The sequence below is a fragment of the Acomys minous genome (genome assembly GCF_964271855.1).
Source record: "Acomys minous genome assembly, chromosome: 2".
NCBI classification, from domain to species: domain Eukaryota; kingdom Metazoa; phylum Chordata; class Mammalia; order Rodentia; family Muridae; genus Acomys; species Acomys minous.
This window is the reverse complement of record NC_140484.1, coordinates 89,287,191-89,314,630: the sequence shown is the minus strand read 5'-3', so window position 1 is coordinate 89,314,630 and position 27,440 is coordinate 89,287,191. Positions and strand designations below refer to the sequence as shown.

General features: G+C 44.6%; 1 protein-coding gene across 2 annotated transcripts in view; it reads right to left on the bottom strand.

Moving 5' to 3' along the window:
• Positions 1-24,984, bottom strand: part of PRMT3 (protein arginine methyltransferase 3) — an 85,800-nt gene extending 60,816 nt beyond the window's left edge. For both annotated transcript variants that reach the window (XM_084771972.1, XM_084771973.1), the window contains exons 1-9: positions 24,835-24,984; positions 24,628-24,754; positions 23,338-23,420; positions 22,347-22,396; positions 21,469-21,571; positions 17,456-17,615; positions 16,064-16,205; positions 9,900-9,965; positions 2,790-2,911 (exon numbers count right to left, since the gene is read on the bottom strand). In XM_084771972.1, the coding sequence (XP_084628098.1) occupies positions 2,790-2,911; positions 9,900-9,965; positions 16,064-16,205; positions 17,456-17,615; positions 21,469-21,571; positions 22,347-22,396; positions 23,338-23,420; positions 24,628-24,754; positions 24,835-24,862 (881 nt within the window). In that variant the 5' untranslated portion in view covers positions 24,863-24,984. The remainder of the gene's footprint in view (positions 1-2,789; positions 2,912-9,899; positions 9,966-16,063; positions 16,206-17,455; positions 17,616-21,468; positions 21,572-22,346; positions 22,397-23,337; positions 23,421-24,627; positions 24,755-24,834) is intronic.
• Positions 24,985-27,440: the final 2,456 nt, after the last annotated feature.

Sequence of the window (27,440 nt, the reverse complement as noted above, 5' to 3'; positions counted from 1 at the left end):
GAAAAGAGGTCTCCAGGCCGTAGGAGGGCGATTTAACTGGCTTTGAAGATGTAATATCCTAGATGTTGAAATCATTAATCTACTCACTCTCCAGACAGGTGTTCATAGGAGGCCCTCATGTCCCTGATGAAATTGAGGGAGTAGGCATCTCAGGAAGCTTACATCAGTTCTATTCAAAGCCTTTGCTAAGTGTCCACCATCAATCTGCCTTGCAGGTGTTAGGGATGAAAAGATGAGAGAGCTCTTGTCCTAGTCTAGAGGATACTTATATTAACAGGACAGCAGGTCACAGCCCTGAGATTTTCTTTTTATTCTATGTCTGTGGTGCTGGGGTCAAACCCTGGCCTCACAGATGCTAGGCAGGTGCTTGACTGCTGGGCTATCCTCCCTCACTAGGCTTTTCTTGTCTTGTTTAATACACCAGACAGAAGCAGCTCGAAAGACTGCGCCTTCCGCTTCACGCTGGAGCTGAATTGTGTGTTCACGAAGTACTGCAGCTACGTCAAAGTCTGAGTGATGAGCTAGCCATCCATGGCCGAGTCAGGTAGACACAGGAAAAATGGCAGAGTATATCCAGCAGAGAACTGAGAGTAAATGTAGTGTGACCATCTAGCAGGCTAAATAGCTTTGCTATCCTCAGGTAACTCTACTTTTCTGAACTGATTACTCTCTGCACAGCTAAAACCACAATAGCAAAAAAAAAGAACTGCCTCTTCCACACTTCAGTTTACTTGCCATCATTAAGACCTCTGAAATTATAAGTACATATTTCAGTTGGACTATTTTAAACTTTAACATAAATTAAATAACTAAATTATATCTCACTCTGAACTGAACAGAAAGAACTAAAGAAATGTTTGCAATTTATTAAGTGGGAAAATATGCATTTTAAGCACTGTTAATAAATTGTTATTAAGTAATTTGAACTAACGTTCAAATACATGATTGATGAACCCATTTACCAATACGGTGTATTAGATTTTTTTAATTCTCCCACAAAAACAAATGAACAGCACTAAGAACTGTGGCGGGAAGCATACACAGGGTCACCACACTCTACACTCCAACTGCTTGGTCCTTAAGACTTCACTGTCACCCTTCATGACACCTCCTTCCTGCTGTGCTGTCGAGGCTGTGTTGCCAGCTGGTGGAGCTTTGGGAAGTGCTGGGGTAATGAAGGCACAGCCTTCACCAATGGTAAATCCACATCATAATGTCACAGAAACATGGAACTAAAAAGTGAGGACTAGCTAGAAGAAATAGCTTGAAGAATAGACCTTGTCCCTTCTCCCCTGACCCACACCATTGAGCGAGTTTTCTCCACACCCTTCAACCATGGTGTTGTGCCTCAAGTCCAGCTCAGTGACAGGAATCCAGCTGCCCTGAGCATGCCCACTGGAACAGTGAGCTGAATTTAGCTCTCCTGCAGAGCAGAGCTCGTCACGGAACTAAAACCTGAGCATATACATAAAATAAGGAGGGGGTGATGGCTCAGCAGGTGCGAGCACTGGCTGCTCTTCCACAGGACCTGGGTTCAGTTCCCAACACCCACATAGTGGCTCAAACTGTCCCTGACTATAGCATAGCTTCAATGCTCTGTTTGGGCTTCCACAGGTACCAGGTATGCACACAATACACATACATACATACATATAACATAAATACATACATACAGGCAAAACACTCATACACTTAATTTTTTTTAAACTAAAAAAATTTTAAACACTTTTCTAATCTTTAACACTGCCCAAATGCTCTGCAGTTCGGATACAATGAATGTGAACATGATCATGTACAAGCATGCTTCTAAAACTTTGGGAACTTGAACAAACTATCTTTTTCCACCATCCCAATAGAATACAAAATTCAATTGCAGAATCAAGCTAATGAATGGGTAGTTCACCTGCTGAGCCATCACTCCCACCTTATTTTTATGTATATATTCATGTTTTAGTTCCGTGACCAGCTCTGCTCTGCAGGAGAGCTTAATTCAGCTCACTGTTCCAGAGGGCTTGCTCAGGGCAGCTGGATTCCTGTCACTGAGCTGGACTGGGAAACTCGCTTGATGGTGTGGGTCAGGGGAGAGGGGGCCAGGTCTCTTCTTCAAGAAGTAGGGTTTTTCACACTGCAACTCCTGACAAAAGTGCCTTTCCATACTCTTAATCTTAGTACCAACAATGAAGTTTTGTTAGTTTTTCTCAAACAGTTTTTTTTTTCTCAAACAGCTTTTCATTGGGATTGTAGCGCTCGTGTTTGTTTGCACAAGTGGTTGAGAAGCCTGCTACAGAACCCCTAGGATGGCAGTGAGGCCCTTAACTGCGCATCACACAAATGGGAAACAAAAACCTTTACAAAACTGCAGAATGGCACGACTTCAGCTTGCTTCTAACCATTCCAGAGTTCATATAAAGGAAGAAGGTGGATGTCAGAAAATAAAACACCAGCTTTCGTCTTTAATCTAACTGCTATTTGCCAAGAAAGTATCAGTGACAGATTTGCTCTGTGGAGTCTTGTGTTAATATCATTCTGTAATAGCTGCTTTTATATTATAATCAGCACACTCTGGGTCAGAGCAGCATAAAAGCAAGCCCATGACAGTGCCAGGATGACTCAGCATGCAACTCCAGCATGCCTAGCTCAACACAACTTAAGGTTTTATTGTGCTGGTGATTTTTAGAAAAAGACAAACATCCTGACTATCTTTTACTAGGTAGTTACTAAAAACCAGGAACTGTGTAAATTTTCAAGTTCAAAATTAACTATAAATTGAGCCTTAACTACACACCTACCTTATGATATCCATAGCCTGGTAGAGGATTTCAGACTGGTCAACTGCAATCACCTTCTTTGCCCCAGCTTTGGCAGCAAACATGGAGAGAATTCCAGTTCCACACCCAACATCCAGAACAACCTGGAAGATGAAACAGCTACTATTGAAAAGGCCTCTGTTTCACACTGCACTCTTATGGGAGTATTTGGGATAGGATTACCTTCTGATAAGAAGTTTAACTGTATTCATCAAATATGGTAATTTCCATGTGCAGAAAACATGGAATGGATTGTTTTAAATTAGTATCGTTACAGTTGGGTCTTCTGCAATTAGACCCACAATGCTGAATTAAGAAACACTTTGCACACACCGAGCAACTCTATGCAGGCATATAAGGTGCTTTACCCTGCTTATTGCTAGAGTCTGACTGCAGCTCAATATTTCTGAATTTGGGCAGAAACACGCCTTTCATGTTTGAGCAAAAGGAATTAAAGTAGATCCAACACAGTTTAAAAACAGTTAGAAAGGCAAAAGGGAACATGTCCCTGAGGAGAGGTGACCAGAGGGAAGGGGTGGGACATGAGTGGGGAGAGGAATCTACACTTCGCTTGAGACTGTCATGGTGGCATTGAGCACCTTCTGTGCTAACCTAAGACATGCTGTGCTCCAACTCTTTCATTGTCATGACGCCCCTGCAAATGCTGTACATTTGTCCCAAATATGCACCATTCCACAGCCCATCTACTTTAAGCACCAGGTACTGATCTTGGTGAGAACTCACCAAGCAAGCCAAGGCTCTATCTTTATAGTTTTTGAGACAGGATGTCACTGTTGCCCAGCTTAGCTTTGATCTTGCAATTCTCCTGTTTCAGTCTCCTAAATGCTAGAATTATAGGAATATACAACCATGCCTCACTCTCCAAGTCTTTATCTTAATAATTAACACAATCTTTTTGGAGAGTGAACAATAAATGAATAATAGAATATTAAATAATGCCAAGCTGCAATGTTGTAAAAACTGGAGTAACTATTAGAGCAGGGGAAAGGGATATACTCCTTTAAAAATGTAAATAGTTTGGAAAAGACCTCTCACCCACATGACTAGAGAACCGAGACTTACTAACAGGACTGTGCTATGCAAAGATCGGGTACATAACCAGGGTGACCTCCACAGGGCCAGTCCACCCCACACTCCCTGGCAATCTCCTCTGAGGTAAGACCATGGAGCACCCACTCAGGATGTGTGCCAATAGTACAAGCACAAGCAGCATCCTCTGTTGTTTCCCATTCTCCCTGCTTTCCAATGTAGCCACATTATATCAGAGTTCTGGGCTCCACGGATACACTTCAGTGGGAGAATGTGCACAAAGCCCAGCCCTGGGTGCAATCTCTCACAGCAGAAACAAAACAAATGCTTTAGAAGTTAGAGATTATTTATAACATGACTCAGCTGCTGTGGAAGAACTTTTCCTGAGGGACAAGAATGGTATCCAGACTCTCCTTGAGGACACCAGAGGCAAACCATAGTTCAAAAGTCCAACTTGGGGAGCCTGTGAGCATATGGGGCTTACTTACAGAGCACGGGTGGATGGCAACTTCCCCACAGCTGCCCAGATGGAGTCCCCCTTTCAGTTAACCTTTTTCCCTCTATATACTCTAGCACCTCCCCAGACCATGAGGCCAGAGTGACTTAGAGCAGAATTACCACACAAATGGCAAGAAGATACAGGAAGGGGAGGCTGGAATCTCAGTGAGAGCTCATTGACCCTCCCCACTCCTTCCTCCTGTGAGGCAACATCAGCAGTCTCTAAGCATTTTCTTTTAATATGCAATCCAAAATACAAATAAAATAATTTTGTCAAGTTCTGAATAAAATGTAATATATCAAAACAGAGAAATCAGTAAAACACGTTGTATAAATGTAGCATGGCTACATCTAGCATGACAGTGGCAAAAGCTCCCAAAGAAGCTATTTTTGTAGAGAGGACTAAATAAACCTATAGCATCTCCCACAACTCATTACAATACAATTTATTAAATTAGAAATAAAAATAAAAGGCTGGAATGGGCCCAAGAAGCTTGATCGCATGGCTTTGGCAAATGTGTCTGAGGAAACCAACCATCAGCCTGCTGATGTGGGGACAAGGTAGCACCAATACCACCTGGGGAAGACCTGTTATAACCCAGAGTCTACCGCGAAGAATTCACCTTTTTCTTTCTGCCAGAGCAGGGATCAAACCCAGAGCAGATGAGCACTTATCGCTGAGCTACATTCTAACCTTCAGTTTCCTGAGACAGGGTCTTGCTAGGTAGCTCAGGTTGGCCTAGAATTGCTTAAGAAGGCCAGTCTGGCACTGAACTTGAAAACTCAGGCCACAAAACCAGGTGTAGTGACACATGCCTTTAATTGCAGCACTTGGAAGGCAGAGGCAGGCAGATCTCTGAGTTTGAGGCCAGCATGGTCTATGCAGAGAAACCTTGTCTTGACAAACAACAACAACAACAACAACAACAACAACAACAACAAAAGCCAAGGAGGAGTCAAGAAAGAAAACTGCCTCAGCCTACTGAGTGCTAGGATTATAGCCATTCATGTCACCTTACTCAAGCATGAATTAAAACTGTATTCTCACATAGATACATACTATATGACTATTTCTAGTATGAAACATTAAAACGATGTACAGACATTCTTACATTTAAACAATTAAAATTTATCAGGGAAAGAAACTCCACACTGCCAGTCATTGGGGAAATGCACATCAGACCTATAAGAACCTCTCAGACCCATTAGGATGGCTACAAGGACAGAAATTAAACAGTGTATCCAGAAGTGGAGCCCTTATGCATGGCTGGGAATGGAAGAGAGAAAACCCACTTTAAAAAAACCTATGTGACAGCTCTCAAAGATTAAACAAGCAACTGCCACAAGATATGGCAATGCCACCTCTGGGCACATTTCCAAAGACAGTCAGTTCTCAAAGGGCATCTCAACATCCATGTTAAAAAGCAACAGTATCCCCAACAGATAAAGCATGGAAGTAACCTGACTCCACAGACTGATGAATGGGAAACAGTGCACATACAAAGTAATCACTTTACCCAATCTTAAAAAGGAAGGGGGTTCTGAGACAAGTCCATTGTGAAGACTTTGGAGCAATTATGTTGTGTAAGAAGAGACAGGTAGTAAGTATATGATTCTACTTATATAAGGCCCTTAGAATAGTCACAGTGATAAGGAAGAACAGTGAGCTATAGGAGCCAAAGGGAGGAGAAGTGGGGAGTCACCAAGGCGTAGAGTTTCAGCTCTGTAAGATGAACACAACTCTGAAGATGGATGGTGTCATGGGCCATGGCATTTTGACTGTACTGAATACCATTCGCTCATATACTTAAAATAGTTAAGACAGCCAATTTTGTCATTTTTTATTATTTAATGACATTGGAAAAATAGAAGAAATGTTATTAAGGAGTAATTTCTATAAAAAATAAATGCACAAAAAGGCTTAAGATATACATAGCATAGTTTAATTATTAATGTGTTTGCAGACTGGAGAGACATGGGTCAGGGGTTAAGAGTACTTGCTGGCCAATCATGAGGACTGGAGTTCAGACCCCAGCCACCAAGTGTTGCAGGCGTGCCTGTAACCACAGCTCTAAATGGAGACAGGATTTCTGGGGCTTGCTGGCTTCCATCCTAGCTAGTAAAGTGTGAGTCCCAGGTTCAGGGAAAGACTCTGCCTCAGGGGGATGAAGGTGGGGAGTGGTGACACAGGAAGATACTTGATGCCCTCTTCTGGCCTTGGGGAGTGTCACGCACGCACGCACGCACTTATTTAATCCTCATTTTTCAAAAGAGGAAAGCAAACTCCAAAGAGAGAAAATAACAGGTCCAGGACCCCACAGCTGTGAATCACACAACTGGCTTCTAACACAGGTCAATCTGCTTCCAGAGCCTAATCATACTCACCATTGAACTTTAGTAGTTAATTACATCAGCTGGTAACTGAGTGATCAGGCAGGCAAAACTTGACAGACTCAGAAAAAATGGTGAGAATAACAAAATAAATCGATGCTATTTTATAAAATGATAAAGGATTTCCTCTTTTATAAATAATAAATAAATAAATAGAATAATGATCTTTAACTATAGATAGAAGCCAGCAGCATAAAGGTGGCACCTGACTGAGAATTTCTTCAATGGACTCCAAACAAATTAATTATGAGCATGTGAGAAGATGATTAAATGTCACCCAAAGTTAAATTAATTGAGCTACCATATGGCCTCCACAGGAATTTTGAGAATTGAAATAATATTAAGAAAGGAAAGGAAATTAGGAGGGAGCAGGAAGGAAGAAAAGGGGCATTTTTAATTACAGCCACGTTAAAAAAAAAAGCAAAAAAACAAAAACAAAAACCTGTGTCCTCATGTGTCTGTGAACATGTGTGTGCCACAGCATGCGTGTAAGGGTCACAGGACAACCTCAGGTATTAACCCTTGCCTCCTGCTTATTTGGAACAATATCTGTTTGCTCTCTACTACTGTGTGCCCCAGGCAAACTGTCCAGAGCTTGTGCGAGTCTCCTCCCTTCATGTGGGTTCTGGAGATCCAAATTCATTCACCCAGTCCTCACAGCTGCATGTGTACCCACCAGGCCACCCCCAGTCCCGTATCAACACTGTGAACAACACATGTCTACTGTGCACTGTACAGTACGATACAGAGGCTGGTATTGTAATGCGAAGTCTACGTAACACATAAAAGAGGAAACAATGTAACAAAACACAGGAAAAACATACCATTCCACAGACCTTTAAAACAACAGCAAATGAATAATTACATAACCATGGCACATAGCACCAAACGCATATGTATGTGTGGCTAGCCACAGTGAAACTAACAGGCCCACTCGACCTACCTTCTCTCCAGCTGGCACAGTGCTGCTCAGTGTGGAGAGCAAGACTTGTGAGCACTAGACTACAACACAAAGCCTGGGGGTTTCCAGTTCTGTTTTGAAGTCATCAATTAGCCTCCCTGTCTGAAGGAAACTTAAAACAAATCACAGGTAAAGCAGACAGATAGCCCCACATTCCACCGGTGACACACAACGTCCTATGTGTTATCAAATGCACGTACATGCATGGTGCTGCATCTTACAGCCACAGCACAAGGGTAGGCAGAAGCTATGGGCTATCTAATATTCTGAATTACAAAAAAGCACGCCTTCAAGTATGCTTTAAGACACTAAACATTTTTACATTAAAGTGACCTTTAAGAAACCACAAATGCTAAGCAAAATTCATCACAATGGTAAAGTTAATTACTTCCGCTTCATACAAAGCAGCAAGGTGCTCATACAAGCCTAGGCAGGCTCTCTCAGTGACAGAAGAATGCCACAAACTGAGTCCATAAAGTTTGCAACAGTTAGTTGATAATGCAAACATACAGTGTTTGAGTGTGTATTCAGATATGCACTTATGATTATGTATGTTTGTATGTAGAGGCCAGAGATTGGCACTGGTGCCTTCCTCTCACTCTCCACCACTTGAGCCCCGAGACTGATGATTCACCTCTGGGGGACCTGGGTCACAGGTGGGCCGCCACAGTACTTGGTAACTCCAGCTCTCTTGTTCTTGTGGCCGTCTTTATCACCGAGCCACAGCCCCCCCCCACACACACACACAAACACAGCACTACCACAAAGGAGAAGCAAAAACTGCTGGGAGCAGGACCATGAACTCAGTGAGACTCTTCATAGTCGCAAATACTGATTTCAAAAGCCTAAAAACCCTCTGGCAACCAGTGCCTGAACCCTGCTGGTGTTTCCTTACTATGAGAAAATAGCCGAGTCTAGAGTGCAGTGAGAGAAAAGCTCTAACTCACCGCTTTGATTCCTATGGCGTTCACGTCACAAAGATGAGAAGATGTCTCAAAGACAGGAGCAATCCTTCAGGAAGGACTCGGACACTCCGTCTGCAGGCACACAGCAGCTCCCCACATGCCCAGATCCTACCCCTGGCTCCTAACTGTCCAGATTGACAAGGACCTCCTCACTTCTACACAGCTTAGTAGGTTAAGAAGAAAGTGAAGATAAATACATAATAACCTGCCAACAACCAAATCAGAACCATAATGGGCACATCACAGCCATAGGCACCTGCATGCGCATGGTACACATACAGACAAGTGGGTACAACATGTACACAGAAAAAAATTAAATCTTAAAGAAGCTGAGAGAAACTAGAAAGCCATTCCAGATACACCCCAGGGTGGAAAGAGAAGTGGCTCTCACCGCAGTGGCCTCCACTCTGCAGTGTGTAGACAACTCACTCATAAACAAACAGGACTGGCAAGATGGCTCAGTAGATAAAGGCACTTGCTGCCAAGCCTGACAACCTGGAATCCATATGATGGAAGGGCAGAACCATCCTCTGATCACCACATGCACTCTGTGGTACATACATGCCCATCCTACCATATATAATAAACACTTTTTTTTTTTTTTTTGGAGACAGGGTTTCTCTGTGTAGCTCTGGCTGTCCTGGACTCGCTTTGTAGACCAGGCTGGACTCAAACTCACAGCGATTCACCTGCCTCTGCCTCCTGAGTGCTGGGATTAAAGGCGTGTGCCACCACTGCCTGATTATATAAACACATTTTTTAAAAAAAAGAAAGAAAGAAAAGAAAAACAATAAGTAAAACGTAATAAAACTTTTAAATAAATTAGTATTAAAACTGAAAACAAGATGTCCCATAAAGACATAAACTCACAAAGGACTAAATTTTACTTTAGTCAATATTGTAAATTTTTAACTAGTCAACACAGTGAAATAATAATTAAAAGTATATTTTGCCATGGGAGTTTACCAATATATTCTAAGCACACAATCACCATAAATCAAAAACTATAATTTAGATTAACTGGACAGGCAAAGTTTAGCTAGGCTCCATTCCTGTAATGAATGACTTTTGACTTTATAAAAGATGCCCTGAATGGCAGCCCCATTAGCATCTGGTTATAAGGATGCAGCACTACACAGCAGTTCATCAAAGGCTCCTGGGAAGCAAAGCCAGAGTCAGTTATCCAGGAATGACATAGGACGGACGAACCAACGACCACTCACTCACCTTATCTTTGAAGATGTGTGGATTTTGGTATATGAAATCTCTGTAGCTTTCTGTGCGTACTTTGTCCTAGGATAGAGAGCAAGGCACTGTGTTTACAGTCTGAGCAAAGGAATTCTGTGAACTTATGGCTACTGTATTATACACTGCTAGCTTCTACTGTTAAATTATCCCAAAAAACTGAGCTATTTAAATTTTTTTTCTTTCTAAAAGGACAATAAGAAACAAAAATAACAACAACACAAAAAAGCTTTTGTTTTAAAAAGTATCAATGAAAGATCAGAGTTAGCCATTAGCTTGAAATGTGCATGTTTTTCTCTTTCCACATGCGGTCACTGTCAGGCTCAGGAGATGGTAAATGCTAAGCAAAGGTGCCTGTAAGCCGAGCCTGGCTCCCTGCACCGCAGCGACACGAAAATAAGGAACAGAAAAAAATAAAACAGATAAGTGTAAAGATGAGGTGCGTGGGGATCATGAATCCACACCAAATAAGTCTGTCTAACAAGCCACATCAGAGTCTGGTTTATAGTACTATTTTGTTTCTAGAAATGTCTGCAGTAGGGAACCATGCCTGAATGCCTAGAGGTCTAGAAGGAAATCATGTGAGCCCCACAGCACACATTACCAGTCTCCATGCTCTGGAGTCTCTCGTGAACTATGACTGCAGGCCTGCAGGGTTCTCACATTCCAGCTGGCTGGTGAGCAAGCTGCACTCCTAAGTCAGACATGCACAGCCTGCAGATGAGGTGGCGGAGGGCTCTGCAGCCAGTAAGGAAAACTGAGTATGCCACCAAGTGAGAAATTCTAGCGTGGGTTTCACATTAAAAAATGCAAATAGTCGACTCTCTGTTCCCTGTGGGTCTCACTTTTATGGGCTGAGAGTGCCTTAGACAAACAACTGCATCTGTCCCGAGTCTGTGTAGCCTTGTTACCTTTCCCTGAATAACATACACCACAGTGACCTGTCTTCTTATTTCACCACAAAACACACAGGAAACTTAGAGCAAAAAGACAGGTTCTCCAAAATCCCTCCAACAAGGCCTCCTCCTCCTTCAAAATTCATTCCTTCCGTTTTTGGGGGTTGGGGAGGTGCTCGAGTAGGAAGTGAGGTGGGGTGGGGGCCAACTAAGTCCAATTAGTGCTGGGTGTGGGGCAAGTTACAGGGGGAAAGGTGGTGGTGGTGGTGGGTACGATTACGTTTCATTCTACACACATATGAAATTCTCAAGAATAAAGCTATAAAATGTCCCTTTAAATACACACGATTTTGTACACTTTCTACAGAAACAACAGTGCAGGGTGGGTATCAGTCACAGGTGCAGCAGCTTGGACGGCTCTCAACCATCACCCTGCCTGCCCATCCTCCAACTTAACCAACAGCATCCAACTGCTACTCCAGCACACTGCTATGTGCCTGAGCTGTGCTCCTTGCTGTGGCCTCTCTCATCATCTGTGTTGCTCACAGGCTCATCACACACTGAGCCCTGTATCTAGCAGAGCCTTGGCTGAATAACTGATGTTTTCCTAGAAAAGCTCACAATCATGAATAGAAAAGCTATGAAAGAATTCTCCTTGAAAACTGTTTCCAGGCCAGGTGTCGTGGCTTACGCCTTTAATCGCAGGACTCGAGGAGGCAGAGGCAAGTAGAGTTCTGTGAGTTTGAGGCTAGCCTGGTCTACAAAGAGTTCCAGGACAGGCAGGGCTATTACACAGAGAAACTCTGCCTTGAAAAAAACAAACAAACAAAAAAGCCAGGGTGTCAGTGTCAGTGCAGGCCTATGATCCATGGCAGCAGAGGCTGGAAGGTCAGGAGTTCAAGGTCACCCTTAGCTACAGAGAGAGTTTGAGGCCAGCCTAACCTACATGAGACCCTGTCTCAAAATAAACAAAATGACTACAAAGAAAATCCTCAAAACAAACAAAAGTTCTAAAGATTTAATCTCACAAAAGACTATCATGAGCATACAGAATAAACCTTGGAAGACATCTTTCACATCAACCAGACACAAAGGAACAAAATCAGAGCTCTGATACACAGGAGCCACGTGTGGAGGTGAGAGAAGGAGCTCAGCTCTACCACTCAAAACCACTGCAGACAAGCCTCACGCAGAGATGCTGCAGACTGCAGTGTTATAGCCACACATAATACCTCAAGGGGAACAAAAGCTCAGTCAGCTGCAGCTGCGAGGAGACAACATAAGCACCCACACTTCATGCTATTAAATAGCACGGTAACCAGACAGCGACGGCCACAGCAAACACAGGCAGATGGGGTACAGCTCAGATCGGCATTACAGCCAACAACCCTTTTTTAAAGGCTACTTTTTTAAAGTAGCACGGGCTAGCTAAGGTCCATTTAACTCACACCCTTTGTCAACTGTGTCTTTAAATTTTAGACAATTACATTCATCCACACCTTAGAAATAAGATTACAATTACAATGTCTACAACTAAGCAAGAAAACTACCAATCAGTCTATAAGATGCCTTACAAAAGGCAAACAGGCTGAGAAAGAAATTAAGGAAACAACACCATTTACAATAGCCACATAAACCATAAAGTATCGTGGTGTAACTCTAACCAAGCAAGTGAAAGTATGAAAAACAAAATAAAACAAAACAAAACTCATCCCTAAAGAAAGAAATTGAAGAAGACAGCAGGTGACGGAAAGATCTCCCATGCTCATGGATTAGAAGAATTAGCATAGTAAAAATGGACACGTTACCAAAAGCAATCTACAGATTCAATGCAATTCCTATCAAAATACCAATGCAATTCTTCACAGACCGTGGGGAAAAGATCCCAGAATAGCTAAAACAATCCTGTACAATAAAAGATCTGGAAGTATCTCCATCCCTGATCTCAAGCTGTACTACACAACAACAATAATCGAAATGGCATGGCACTGGCATAGCACAGACTGGTGGATCAGCAGAAGCAAACTGAAGACCCAGAAATAAACCGACACACCTATGCACACTTGATTTTTGACAAAGAAGCCAAAGCTATGCAGTGGAAAAAAAGACAGCATTTTTAACAAATGGTGCTGGTTTAACTGGATGGCTACATGAAGAACAATGCAGATAGATCTGTATTTATCACCCTGCACAAAACTAAAGTCCAAATGGATTAAAGACCTCAACATAAAATCAGACACACTAAATCTGTTAGAAGAACAAGTGGGGAAGAGCCTTGAACTCATTGGCACAGAAGACAACTTCCTGAACAGAATAACAACAGCTCATGTTCTAGGATCAATAATCAATAAATGGGACCTCATGAAACTGAAAAGCAAAGGACACTGTCAACAGAACAAAGTGATACCTACAGACTGGGAAAAGATCTTCACCAACCCAATATCCAAAAGAGGGCTAATATCCAAAATATTTAAGGAACTCAAGAAACTAAACACCAACAAACCAAATAATCCAATTAAAAATAGGCACAGAGCTAAGAAGAGCATTCTCAATAGAGGAATATTGAATGGTTGAGAAACAAAGAAATGCTCAGCGTCCTTAGTCATCAGGGAAATACAAATCAAAATGACTCTGAGATTCTATTATACACCCATCAGAATGGCTAAGATCAAAAACTCAAGTGACAGCTTATGCTGGTGAGGATGTGGAGAAAGGGAACACTCTTCTATGGCTGGTGGGAGTGCAAGCTTGTACAACCACTTTGAAAATGAATCTGGCACTTTCTCAGAAAATTGGCTCTACCTCAAGACCCAGCTATACCACTCTGGGCATATACCCGAAAGATGTTCCACCATACAACAAGGACATCTGCTCAACTATGTTCATAGCAGCTTTATTCATAATAGCCAGAATCTGGAAACAAACCAGATGTCTCTCAACTGAAGAACAAATAAAGAAACTAGGGTACACTTACACTATGGAATACTACTCAGCTACTAAAAACAAATGGATGGATCTGGAAAAGATCATCCTGAGTGAGGCAACCCAGACCCAAAAGGACAAACATGGTATATACTCATTTACAAGTGGGTATTCGCCACATAAAACAGGATAACCACACTACAGTACACAGACCTAAAGAAGCTACGTAATAAGGAAGGCCCTAGGGAGGAAGCTTAATTCTCATTCAGAAGGAAACTAGAACATACACCAGAAACAGTGGACGAGAAGGAACAGGCTGGGCCTACCATAGAGGTCCTCTGAAAGACTTCACCCAACAGGAGATCAAAGCAGATGCTGAGACTCATAACCAAACTTTGGGCAGAGTGCAAGGAGTCTTATGGAAGAGGGAAGGAACAGAAGGACCGGTAGGGGACAGGAGCTCCACAAAAATCAACAAGAAATCTAGGCCCAGGGGCACCTGAGGAGACTGATGCACCAACCCATGACTAGGCATAGAGAGGGCCTCGACCCCTGCGCAGATGTAGCCAATAGGCAGCTCAGTCTCCATGTGGGTCCCCTAGGAAGGGGAGCAGAGGCTGTCTCGGCATGGACTCTGTTGCCTGTTCTTCAATCACTTCCCGCTGGTGGGGAGGCCTTGCCAGGCCCAGAGGATGAAGCTGCAGACAGTCCTGAGGAGACTTGATAGGCTGGCGTCAGCTGGTAGAGGAGAGGGCTCCCCCTTTCTGAGGACTAGGGGTGGGGGCGGAGGGAGGAAGGGTGGACCTGGACAGGGAGGAGATGAGGGAAGGGGCTACGATCGGGATGTAAAGTGAATAAATTTTTAAAAATACATTTAATAAAAAATAAAATAAAATGCCTTATACTCAGGATTTCCCAATCTCAAATTACTGGTCAGATTTAGGTAGGCTTTCCATCGCAGGAGACCGCTGAACAGTTTATTTGTGCTGAGAGCTGCTTTGGTAGAAACAGGAAACACAGCCTAACTCAGTCAACATCTCCAGGAGCAATCCTGTGTACCACAGGAAGGGAAACTGAGGCAGAGGCAACTAATGGCAGTGCCTAAGTGAGTCTCTAGACTCCAGAGGGAAGGCGACACTGGAACCTTTCAGCTGGAGTCTCGCACTGGTCAGACACCACAGTCTCTAGTTGCTGACACACAGGCCAATGGTCCTTTTACGAAAACCAGCCTTCCCTGATCACTGCAGTAGAAACACTCCAATCCACAGGCACTTTCAGTGACCATGACCTGTCTGGAAAAGGCTACACAAGATCCACAGCAAATACACAAAAGGGCATGCAGCACGAAGCTGACAGAGCTTGCAAACAATCACCAGGGCTTAGATGAGCCCCTTTACAGAAAGCACTCCACCACAAATACAAAGCACACCGACGTCTTCTACACAAACTCCCTCATGGATGATACTCATGGTCTGCAGTGCTATGCCATCATCACGTGGGTGACAGCAACTGTGACAGCATTAGGAATGGCACAACATTGCTTTAAAGTCCTTGGGCTTTCTTTAAATAGAAAGTCTTTGGAGGGAGGATTTAGAAAAGGATTTTTATTGATTGATTTTAAGAAAAGATAAACATTTAAAATTTTAATAAATTTTACAACCTACTATTTTTTTATGCTTGTTAGGCATAGTCAGTTTTGCTGAATTAAAATTCTTACTATTAATCTATAATATGTGATAAAATGTACAGTCAGTAGGTCAGTTAGAAACAACCTCTATCTGATATAGACAATACCACTATGACTATTAAAACCAAACAGATACAAATATCAGGTCTGACTACATTATGAAACATTTCTATATTATCAGTGATTTTGTGGGTTATAAGTTATACCATGAATACTATGAAACTATTTTAAATTAAACTTTGTAAGTACTTGCCCAAACCAAGTCAGCATTGCTATTTTAAAAACTAAAACAGTTTCTTTTTCATGTTAAAAAAACAAGCACCAATTAATTCCTACTTAACTCAGATGTTTCTGGGAAGACCAGAACATAAGCAGCTGTTTTTTTCAGTGTTCAATTTCAAGTAAAAAGTGGCTTTATAAGGAAGATGAATATGGACTTAAACAGGATTTTCAGGGACTGACACCTCTGTAATCTTTTCATCTGAGGAGCAGTTACACACACGTGCGCGCGCGCGCGCGCGCGCGCACACACATACATACATACATACACACACATACACACCACTCTTGACTATTAGGAAAGAGCCTATTCTGTTGGGGTTTCCCTTTGGCAGGTTTGATGCATATGTGCTCTGTCCAACCTTTAGCATTTCTTCATGAATCCCATAATGCCCATAGGAGCTGAAGTAGACGCCATCCTCGTCCTCCTGCAGGTCTGCAATGGCAGTCATGGAGGAGCAGGTTCTGACATCTACGTTCATCACAAAGTCCTGAGCAAATTGTCTGTAATCAATTTGAAATACACCCTTGAGACAGATTTATTGGACCATGAGAAAAGGCAAGGCTAGAGGGTGAGGAAGGGGAGGGGGAATGGAAGGGGAGGGGTAGGGAGGGGCAATGTGCCCAGCATCTTAAATCCTTTTCTACCTGAAGCTCCCGACAGTGCCCCCTGCTGGATGTGAAGCAGTAAAATATATATATATGTATGTATATATATATATATATTTTTTTTTTTTTGAGACAGGGTTTCTCTGTCTAACTCTCTTTGTAGACCAGGCTGGCCTTGAACTCATAGTGATCCATCCACTTGCCTCTGCCTCCCAAGTGCTGGGATTAAAGGTGTGCTCCTTTATTCAAATGTATTTTTCCTATAGTTCTAAAACTCCTTTTTATCATCTAAATCCATGAGGCCCATTGACTGTCCATTTTAAGAACACTGAATGCTCTTCAAACAGGCCTGAGTTAGTCACCCCTACCACTCTGGCTCTCACACCCAGGCAGTGGTCCACAAGGTATACAGAAGGGAGTAGGGCAACAGGGCAGAAAATGAAGCTGGTGATGGATCACTAAGTTTCCAAGCATCAAAGGCAGAAATAAGAACTGGGAACCTGACTGGACTTTGCTCTCCCTGGCACCAGACTTTCTGGCCGTCAGACAGGAATGCAGGTACTGTCACACAGCTTACGTGCGCGTGTGAAGGTCTGTGCCCACCTCCACACTGACATCTAACCAACAAGCTGCCCAGGATATAAAGGGCTCCTGGAGAATGCTAACTCAGTGGGAAAAAACTGCCCCTGTCTGTCTGGTTCTTTGGGTAAATTCTACACTACTGTCACAGTTTGGATTTTTAAAAAACATTTCGACACTGTATTTTTCCCAAAACCTAAAAAAAAAAAAAAAAAAAAAAAATAATAATAATAATAATAATAATAATAATAATAATAATCCTTCCATGTATGACAAACTAGGACAAGTAAAGTGGATAAACCATGTAGAAACAAGAGAACTGAAAGGCTGTTAATATTAAAAGCAGAGATACTCAAGAGGACATGAGAACAGGAACATGTGGAAAACAATGGCAAACTATCTCCAAGCACGTAAAAATGCAATGCTACACACAGTACACCCTGAAACACGGCGTGCCTGTGACATTCCTAAAGGACCTACACTGAGTGCCTAGTGTCCCAAGTGTCCTTGCCAGTAACTACGCTAAAAGAGCCACCCAAGCAGGGTCTGGTTGGACAAGTACTTACCTCATCTTCTGAAGATCCTCCCGCGCTCGGGCCAGGGCAGCCTCGGCGGACAGTGCCCGTGCCTCCATGTGCCTCAACTTCTCAACAACAGATGTGTTATCGCTGAGGCCATTGGGGTATGAGAAAGGAGTAGACACCGGCTCGGAAAGATCTTCTACATCTAAAGGGTAAACAGCCTCCATTATTAGGCCACCTCACAGCAGCACAATGGGGACAAACAGGTTGGAAATAAACAGGCCTATGTGTCTACCATGGTCAAGTGAGAAAAATTACTAAAAGCACTTTTCACATACTTGCTGTCCAAGTCCTTCGATTTGATCTCATGGTGTATGATAGTCTGCTTTTCATTAGCTGGCTAAACTGAACATGCGCACACACGAATACACTGAACCAAACATGAGAAGGAAACTCTAGTGTTTACCATTAAGCGTTCAACTGTGCATACATTTATATCATATCTCGCTCTCAAAACAACCTGAGATGCAAATAGTTATTCCTATTTCAGACACAGGGGAAACAAATTTCAAAAAAGCTGTGTGATCAATTCAAAGTCATACAGTTATCTATTGGAGCAGTGAAAACTCAATGCCTGCCTTACCAGCACAGGCTCATTGACCCTAACAAAGTACCTCTCAACCTGTTTCCTTGGCCCCAGAATGGCAAGTAGCATGTGCAAACACTCATGGGTAGTCCTGCTGTGCACAACAAAAGTGAGTCTGGAGGGCAGTGTGTGAAGGAAAACATTGCCAACACTAAAGGGCAAAGGCAAATCTCACTAATAGACCTTACGGGGGTGGCTGCAAGGCAGAAGAGGCAGCAGCCAAGTGAGCCAGCCAGGCCCTCAACTGCACAGCTGAACCCTGGTGGGGCCATGATGATGTCTGTGGCACATGTTACCACCAAGGGCCATGCAGATGTTCTCGGTCTGTGCTGCAGCCTGAAGCCACCACATCTGTTGACCATGCTGCCATGGCGGGGGAGGAGCCACACTGATGTGAGTGGCCTGCCCTGCCACCTGAGGGCATGGTGATGTCCAGGTCCGTGCTGCCACTGAGGGACAAATCTGGGTCTGTGGTTTTACTGCAGCTGGGATCTGTGTTGATGTCCATGACCTCTGTTACTACCGAAGGCCATGAGGATGTCCCGGGTCTGTGCTGCAGCCTGAAGCCACATCGATGTCTATAAGCCGTGCTGCCACTGGGGACTACATTGATGTGAGTGGTCTATCACCTGAGGCCACGGTGATAGAAACCGTGTGGAGGCTCAGATTAGTGCTCCCATGGACTAGGAGGAGCAGGGCTACTTGTGCTGTAATACTGGCTGACTGCAGACGCACAGCTGTGAGGAAGGAAGGCTAACCCCCTAACACCCCCTAACCCCCAAACCCCATTAAAAAACGACAAAGAAAAAGAAAGCTACCAAAGAAGCCTTAAAAGGTGAGCTGGGGATGCTGAAGAGCAGCTCTCCACACCTGAGGGCTTCTGGTGGAGGTGTGGGAGGGAAGGGCTTGGCTCAATTTAAGGGAAAGGCCACCGAGAGTTTGACTATGCTCCAGAGAGTACATAGAGAACACAAAGTGGACTTGAGGCTTTTGTTGTTGGTTTTTTTTTGGGGGGGGGTTGGTTTTTTTTTTTTTTTACTTCTTTTGGGAGGGGAGGTCACAAGTAGGGAGTACACATGGGAGGACTGGAAAGGTCTTGTAACTGGGGTACATGATGTGAAACACCCAGACAATGATTATAAATGTTATGTGGGAAAAACAAAGAAACAACAACAACAACAAAACAGACTTTACAGAGGCAGAGAGAATTATGCTGCCTAGGCTAGGGCTGCAGGCTTTCACTTCAGACAAATATGTTCAGAACACCTCACCCACGTGACTACAGTCAATGCCTTAGTGAAATGTGCTAACACAGCAGAGCTTAAGTGTTCTCAGCACACATAAAAATAGTGGGTAAAATGCTAGATGCTAATCTGCTTGAATACAACAGCCGTTTCTCAGTGTCTACTTTCACAGGGTCACAACCCTGAACACCTGAAGGTTACACACAATCACACCTTTATCATAAGGCAGACAAGCCATTTCTTAAGGATGGAGTACAGATAAGGACTTCTATATATCCGAAGGCAACTCACCCCAGGCAAGCCACTAATATTTTATTACTGATACTACGATGTAGCCAAAAATCTTAGCTTAAGAAAAAAAAAAACTCCATGTAATCTTAATTTTGTCATTAATTTCTAGTGTAGAACTAACCCTGCAAACAGAGATGGAGCCAGTGAGGCTTACAAAATGCCAGAATAATCAGGAGATTTCATTACCTTTCAGATCTGTCTAAAGCAGCAGACACTGCCTACACTGTGCCCTCCTCTGTGCATCACTGGGGACAGAGCCTGGCTCCCACTCAGGTTCTGTTGTGATACTTGTGAGGACACTTCTTCAGGATTGGGACCCAAAGGCTAATTGGTACACACTGCTCTCCGGGAGACCAGAGCCCAAGCTGAACCGGAAACTCACAGTGCAGCGTCACTGACCTCCATTCACACAGAGAGCAGTCATCTTGAGTGTTGAACACTCCTCCCTAACTGCTGCACTGCTCAGAAGGCTGCAGAACCCTTAGGAGGTAGAACCTATTACAGAAAGCGGGCTACGGAGAGGACAATAAGGTTTATTTTCTTTATTTGTACTTGTGTATGTCAGCTAGGCTGTACATGTGGGCAGTTACCGCAAAGGCCAAAAGAGGGCATCTTATCCCTTGGACCTGGAGTTACAATTGGTTGTGAGTGGCCATGTGGGTGCTGGAAACCCAGTTCTTGAGCTCTGTGCCACCTCTCCAACCCCACCCTAAGCCGCACCTCCTATCCACTATGGACTTTCTGGTGGAGCCCCAGTGTGACCAGATGCTTATACAATGCCTTCCCTGCCGGTGGGGAATGAGATCCTCTCAAGTGGTCAGCCACAATAAGCCTTTTCCCCTTTCAATTGCATCTTTTGGGTATCTGGTCACAGCAACCACAAAACTGATACAAATCCCTACTTTGTATTTTGTTTCCAAATTCAAGCTATTTGGCAAGCTTGGTGTAATTTCTGCTATAACAAAAATCAGTAATAATTTAACATCAATATGCACCACTGTTCAGTGACGTGCATCTTATAAGCTGGAAGGGAAAGAGAAGCGGTCAGCAGCAGCCATTGGAGAGTGGGAAGCACTGGGTTCTGGCCATCACTCTGCAGAGCTCCCAGGGATGCCTGCTCTATACTGCGCCAAGTGTGGCTGCCCACAACTTACTCAGCCACTCTCTTCTGAGGGGCCTTCTTCCCATATTTTGAAATAAGCTGCAATGCTGTAATAAACTACTCTGTGTACGTTTGTCAGGCACGAGAGGGCGGTAAGAATGCAGCCCTGTTGAGGCTGGGAGCACTGCGGGGGTCAAACCCAGAATCCTTTCTGTGAAAGCTGACAGCCTGCTGAGGTCTCCAGAGATGAAACCCTTATCCATGAAGGGTGGATCTACAGTGGGGGCCTGAAACTGAACCCTCTAGGAACCGTGTTTTCCTTACTATACTGCATATGCATCATGAAGCCTAATCAATAGATTAGATACAGAGAGAAACTAACAACAATTAACAACACATATCTGCACAATGCTATAGGACAAAGTATATGAATATAGGTTCCTGAAAGGGTTACGTGGGCCTGAGCACTGTGGTACTGCGATAGCCAATCCTACAACTGTAACAAGAGGGTGGGTAGCATCCACGGTACAGACACACTGGAAAAAAAGAGCACATGCCAGGAAGACACAGGCTAGCTTCATCAGGCCTCCCAGAACACCAGTCAACTTAAAACTTACAAACTGGTTATTTTCAGAGTCATTCACTGTTTTACCGCCCAGGTAACAACAGAAAGCAAAATCACTGCTTGGAGGGGGACGACTAAGGACCATTTCACAGAGCACTTTGGTGTGACAAATGGCCCCGGGCTAAAGGAGATAGAAAAGGTTCACCTTACCAAACTGAAGCAGCAGGTCGTCTTCCAACACTGGCTTCAGGTACTCATCTTTCTCCCAGGGCACAGGGTTGTATATGGAATTCATATATTCAGCCGTAGGATTCTAGGCACGAAGATAAAGCACACTGTATTCACGGTATGCAACGACAGAGTTCCCTAAAAAGGCATGGGAACTTAAACAACAAAAAAAACCTTCAAGTCTGCTCAAAATTGGTGAGCCTCTGCTTACCCACCATTTTGAATGGTGCCTTCTTACATTGTCTGATGCGGGAAACATTCATTTAAACAGGACAAAAACAAAATGTTTGGGAAAAAAAGACTAAACAATGTGAGATGGAGAGGTGGGTGAGTGGTTAAGAGCACTAGCTGTTCTTACAGAAGAGCTGGGTTCAATTCCCAGCACCCACATGGTGGCTCACAACCATCTGCAACCCAAGGTCCAGACAACCAACGTCCCCCTCTGGCTCCCAAAGGCACCAGGAATGCAGGCAAAACATTAATACACATAAAATAAAATAGAAATTTTAAAAAGAGAATAAGCTGTGACTTAAAAAAAAAATCGAGAGCACATTCAAAGTACTTGGAGTCAGAGCAGAAATTATCAGACTCTATAGAGACACGGACAGTTTTCCTTTGATCTGATCATTGCTTTTTGCACAGCACTAATTAAACTCAGTTAACTATGTCAGGAGTAAGTAGGGGACTCCTCTACCTACCCGGGGCTTCACGTAGCTCTCTTTCCTCATGTCCACAATCCCCACAATATGAAAAAGGCCAAATTTGAAACAACAGCTCATAGTTTATTAAATAATCGGCACAATGGCAGTCTCAATGAACTTCATAAATTTCCACATAAAATTATTAGGTTTCCAACTTACCTTAAGTCTAATAAAATTGATTAGTTTAATGTATCCATAAAATTCAAGTCCTAAGTAGGAGAAGAAAAGATAATTCACTGATTTAAATAAAATGTATTTGTTTTAATTTATCTGTAAAAGCTCCTCCAATGTGGTATTTCTGACCTCTAAAGTATTACCTTTTTTTTTTGGAATTTTGTATTAAGAATTAGAAACTGAACCAGGTGTGGTGGTACACACCTATAACCCCAGTACTTGTGAGACAGAAGCAGGTAGACTGCTGTGAGTTCAAGGCCAGCCTGGTCTACAAAGCAAGTCCGGGATAGCCAAGGCTACACAGAGAAACCCTGTCTCAAAAAACAAAACAAAACAAAACAAAATTAGAAACTATAATTGTGATGCTTTTAAATACTTTATCTGAGAACTAGACATAGGTAACAAGTTTTAAAGTGCTTTTTTTTTTTTACCGTTTCATTAAAAAGGAATTGTATCTATTACCATATGTTGGGGGTATAATATGCATGTGGAGTGGTGTGTGATGTGTGTGTGAGGGCATGTGTTACAGTGCACATGTGCAGGTCAAAGAACAACTCTGCAGACTGGCTGCCGTCTTCTGCCTTTGTGTGAGTTCTGGGAGGCAAACTCAGGCTGTCAGACTTGTATGGCAAAATGGACAAGAGCACGCAGGTGACAGGCATGGGGGGTGTGGTTTCGAGTCCTAGGCGCCACTGCTACTTAAAGCGCCAGGCAGAGGTGATGGCCTCGTAATGTCAATGCTTGGGAGGCAGAAAGCAAGCTGGCTAGACCAGCTGAGTCAGTGAGCTGGGGGTGGGGGTAGGGGGTGTCAGGCAAGAGACCCTGCCTCACTCAATACATGAAGTGGAGCACGAATATGGAAGACACCTGACATCAACTTTGGGGAAAACACAGGCAAAGAAAAAGGAAGGGTCTGGGAAATTATAAAATTTGAACCTAAACTTAACAAGCAAAACTGTCTTTAAGAGATACTCACCATGTTTATGGACCATACTATCAATATTAAATTGATGCTCCAACTTACAGTGTGAGAACGTTTCCTCGGCAGATGCGAACAACCTGAAGAGACAAACAATAGCCTCGTGACACAGTCTCCATAGAGGTCAAAATGCCCAACACCCTGAATGTACCCAAACATTTCTGGGTAACAAAGCTCTCTCTGATATATTTTATTTCTCTCAAGTCACAAAAGTTCCCTCCTTGAGCGTCTCTCTCCTCCCTGAGAACTGGCGCGGCGCATAATGCTTTTAGACACAAAGCACACAGCGATACAGCTGGCACGTTCCCCAAGTGCCAGAATTCAAGTGACCTTGGTTGTCCCACAGCACCTGCATTACAATGTGAAGAATAACACTTTTTTGTGTGTGTAACCTCTAAACACTGAAGGACACGAAAAGAATGTACAGCACAGACTCTGCCCTCCTCTTCTGTATGCCTCGCAGCCTATCACAGGGCACTGCACCACGACGCTCAATAAATATGTGTGCGCAGCCATTCTTCTCCTCTGCAATGAGGTGCCACCTAAGAACGTGAATATGCCACCAGTCAGCACCACGCATCGATCCTGGGGGCTCAGCAGAGCTGGTCAATGTCAATCACCCCCTTTTCAAGCCCACATATCCAAAGTCACTTTCTTGAAAAGAAGTCGCAGGGCTTTAAGTGAAAAGAAGGTATGTTCTGGGAATATAAAAGGCAGCTTCGTGACCTTGAACAAACTGGTGGTTCTGTAGCCCCTTACGTACAAAGGGCATCAACTCCTCCCTCAGTCTTAGAGGTGAGTTAGGACTGTTTAAATGGCTCAACGGAATGGTACATGAGAAGGCACGGTCATAACGATAGGATGGTCGAAAGGGAAGCGCTGTTCCAGACTATGGCCTCCCAAAATCTGTTACCAGAGTAACAGGATTAAAACCACCCAGACAATGTTTTCATGGGAACAGAGGGCTCCATCCCTTACTTAGGACTCAGGCTTTTGTTTGTTTGAGAAAAGGTCCAGCTGGGTAACTCACACTGGTCTGAGATTTGTGGCCACTCTCCTGCCTCAGCCTCCAGTATTGCCAGGTCTGGTTTAGTACCTATCTGTGTGTATGTGTGTGGGGTGGAGGGGTTGGGGGGGGGGGGGGGAGGGTTGACGGCTCCCGGCTCCGCCCTCCCCCCCGGACCACGTGAGTAGCCCCTGTCAATCAGCCATCACGTGGGGGACCAGGGCCTCCAGCCCGCCACGTGCTCGCTCGCGCCGCGGCGCGCTTCCCACGCGGGCACGAACCTGTCACAGAACAGGCAGGGTGTATGCTGCCGGCCGTGCACGGGCTCGGAGTCCTCATCCTCCCAGCCGGCGTCGTCTCCACTGTCGGACAGCTCCAGGGGCTCCGGCCCCAGCTCGGCGCCGTGGCCTGCGGGGCACACTGTGAGCACCAGGACCCGCGCCCGCCCACCCTTGCCCATGCCCCGCCGCCCACGCGAGGGAACCCACCACCGTTCCCCGCCGCCAGCGAACACATGGCCGCCGACCAAGCGCGCGCCCGTACAGCGCGGCACCGGAGCTGGGAGCGAGCGCGGGCGCGCCGCAGACCCGAAGCCACCTACACGCCGCCGGTCGTCAGCCGGCGGGAGAGCACTTCCGGGTCACGTGGGCCTAGCGGGCGGGGCGAGAAACCCCGCAACACTACCCCGCCCGCTGCGGCACGGACGCATGCGCAGCAGAGGCAGCCAGTGCTTGCAAGGTTGAGCGCGACCTGCCGCAGCGCCATCTGGCGGCCGAGGTGGCCGCTGCAGGCTAGGTTAAGAGACTCAGGGACGACAAGGGAGCCCCATTAACCTGTTAGGTTGACAGATGGGTGTGCACTGTTGATGTTGAAAGAGGCCAAGCCCTACCCCCTACTAGGAGTGGCTGCTTCCTCTGTAATATTCCTAGTGTCCAACCATGGAATTCCCTCAGTCAGGGGGGCAGCAGTAATTCTGGGTAGGTAATGCCACCATGCCGCAGCCCGAGGCTGGACTATGCATGAAGCATGTTTGAAGACATGGCCAGCTAGACCTGCATGAAGCCTGACATTAGCTCAGCTCAACTCCCCACCATGAACGTTCCCCAAGCCTGTGTACTGCTTATCACTGAAGCTCTTCTGTGGGCAGCTTCTCCTTTTCCCCTCCACCAGCAGGACATGGCTCGCGTCGCCACTTATTTTTTCAGTATTTACTATCAATTGAGACTTTCATACACTCTACCCTTTAACTCCTCTCAGATCCATCCACCCCAATGTCCCCATCCGTCGCCTTTGTTATTTTTTTTTTTTTAGTAAATAACATAGATTCCAGTTTCTAGAGTCCATGTGCTCTGGGTGTGGGGACAATCACTGGAATGTGGCCAACCAATTAGAGGCCACGTCCTTAAAGAAAACTCCCTCTTCCGGCAGCATAGACTGTCCATAGTTCCTCAGCTAGGAGTGTGGTCTCAGGAATCCCCAGCCCCTCCATGTTAGAGTGTTGCCTGGCTTGATCTCGTGGAGACAGCCACAGCCGCTGAGTTTATGAGTGTACGGGTACTGGCACGTGCAGAAGACGATCTCCCTCCAGTCCTCCCTGACCCATCAAATGTTACCTTCTGAAGTTCCTTGACATTCCAGAACATCACTGGAAACCTACTGACTCCCTTGGCTAGCAGACTGCTCACTAATTTATCACCATCTTCTTAAGCACCTGCTGAACAAATTAATGTACAGCGTGGCTTTGCCCAGGCCAGTGCAACTTTCCTTGCATAAACTTCTCTCCAGTGCATTTTCCTCTGTGGAAGGAACCTGCTGAGTCAGAGTGATGCCCAGATGTTGACAGCGACAGCGATGACAGTCTGGAGGGTGAGCTGCCAGAACCTTCTGTGACACTGACATCTCATCATAGAACAAAAGGTGTACTATTTCTCTCTCCCAGACATGAAGATAGAGCCTTCCAACATCACTCCACTTTGTTCTTTGAGATCTGAGTGTGGACTCATTTTCTCCAGATTGTTTGATGTGCAGAAATGGTAGAGAGTAATTTAAAAATTGGCCACTGAGTCTGGCTGCCTTCAGAGCCCATAAAGCTCAGGGTATTCTTATGGGTACCCCTAAAGGCTGCTTCACTTCTCAGAGCCCAAGACTGTTATGATGGAAACACATTCAGGCTCCTCCAAGTCCAGCCATGAGGGAAGAAAAACATCTGTTTTTGACTATGTAGTCCAGGGTTTTACTATGTAGTCCAGGCTGACCTTGAACCACAATCCTCCTACCTCAGCCTCCTTAATGCTAGGATTACAGGCAGGCATGCATCCCACTCTGTCCCCTTGCAGCTCACAAGGCAAGATCCCAGTCTGCTCTGGAAGTCTTAACAGTGACACTGTCCACTGTCTTTGAAGAACATACACCAGTACTATAGGGAATGGTATTCACTCAGCAGTGCCCACCAGAACCTGAGGTGTAAGTGGGACAATAGACTTAGTCACTGAAGTCAAGTGACTTGGTTCCCCCAGCACAGAAGTTAAATTGTACCCGTCCCAGGATGGAACCAGCACCATGGTACTCCTCTGGGGACGCTGACCCTTCCCTCCCTGTTTTCCTTTCCTGCCTGTTTAAAGCATCTTGCCTCTGGCTGGAAACATAGCTCATTGGTAAACTGCTTACCTAGCATGTATGAAGCCCTGGGTCCAATCCCAGCACTATAGAAACCAGGCATTATGGGGCACATCTGTAATTCCAACACTTGGATGGCAGAGGCAGAAGAACCAGGAGGTCATCCTGGACTACTTATTGAATTTGAGGCCAGCCTGGGCTACCCAAGATCCTGTCACAAAACAAAACAAATAGAAAAGCACACCACACCAAGTCTTTCACTGTTTGGTGTCATGAAATTTAGATTAGCCACTATCTAAAGTTCATTGTAAGGAGCCTGGGCCAATGGAGAAACCCAAGAATTTAAGTTTTATGCATCCATAATGCAATAATTTAACCAGAAACCTCTAGAAATATAAACATGAGCTAATTTTTTTTTTAAATCCAACATAGGGTTTCTCCGTTTAACAGCCCTGGCTGTCCTGAACTCTCTTTGTGG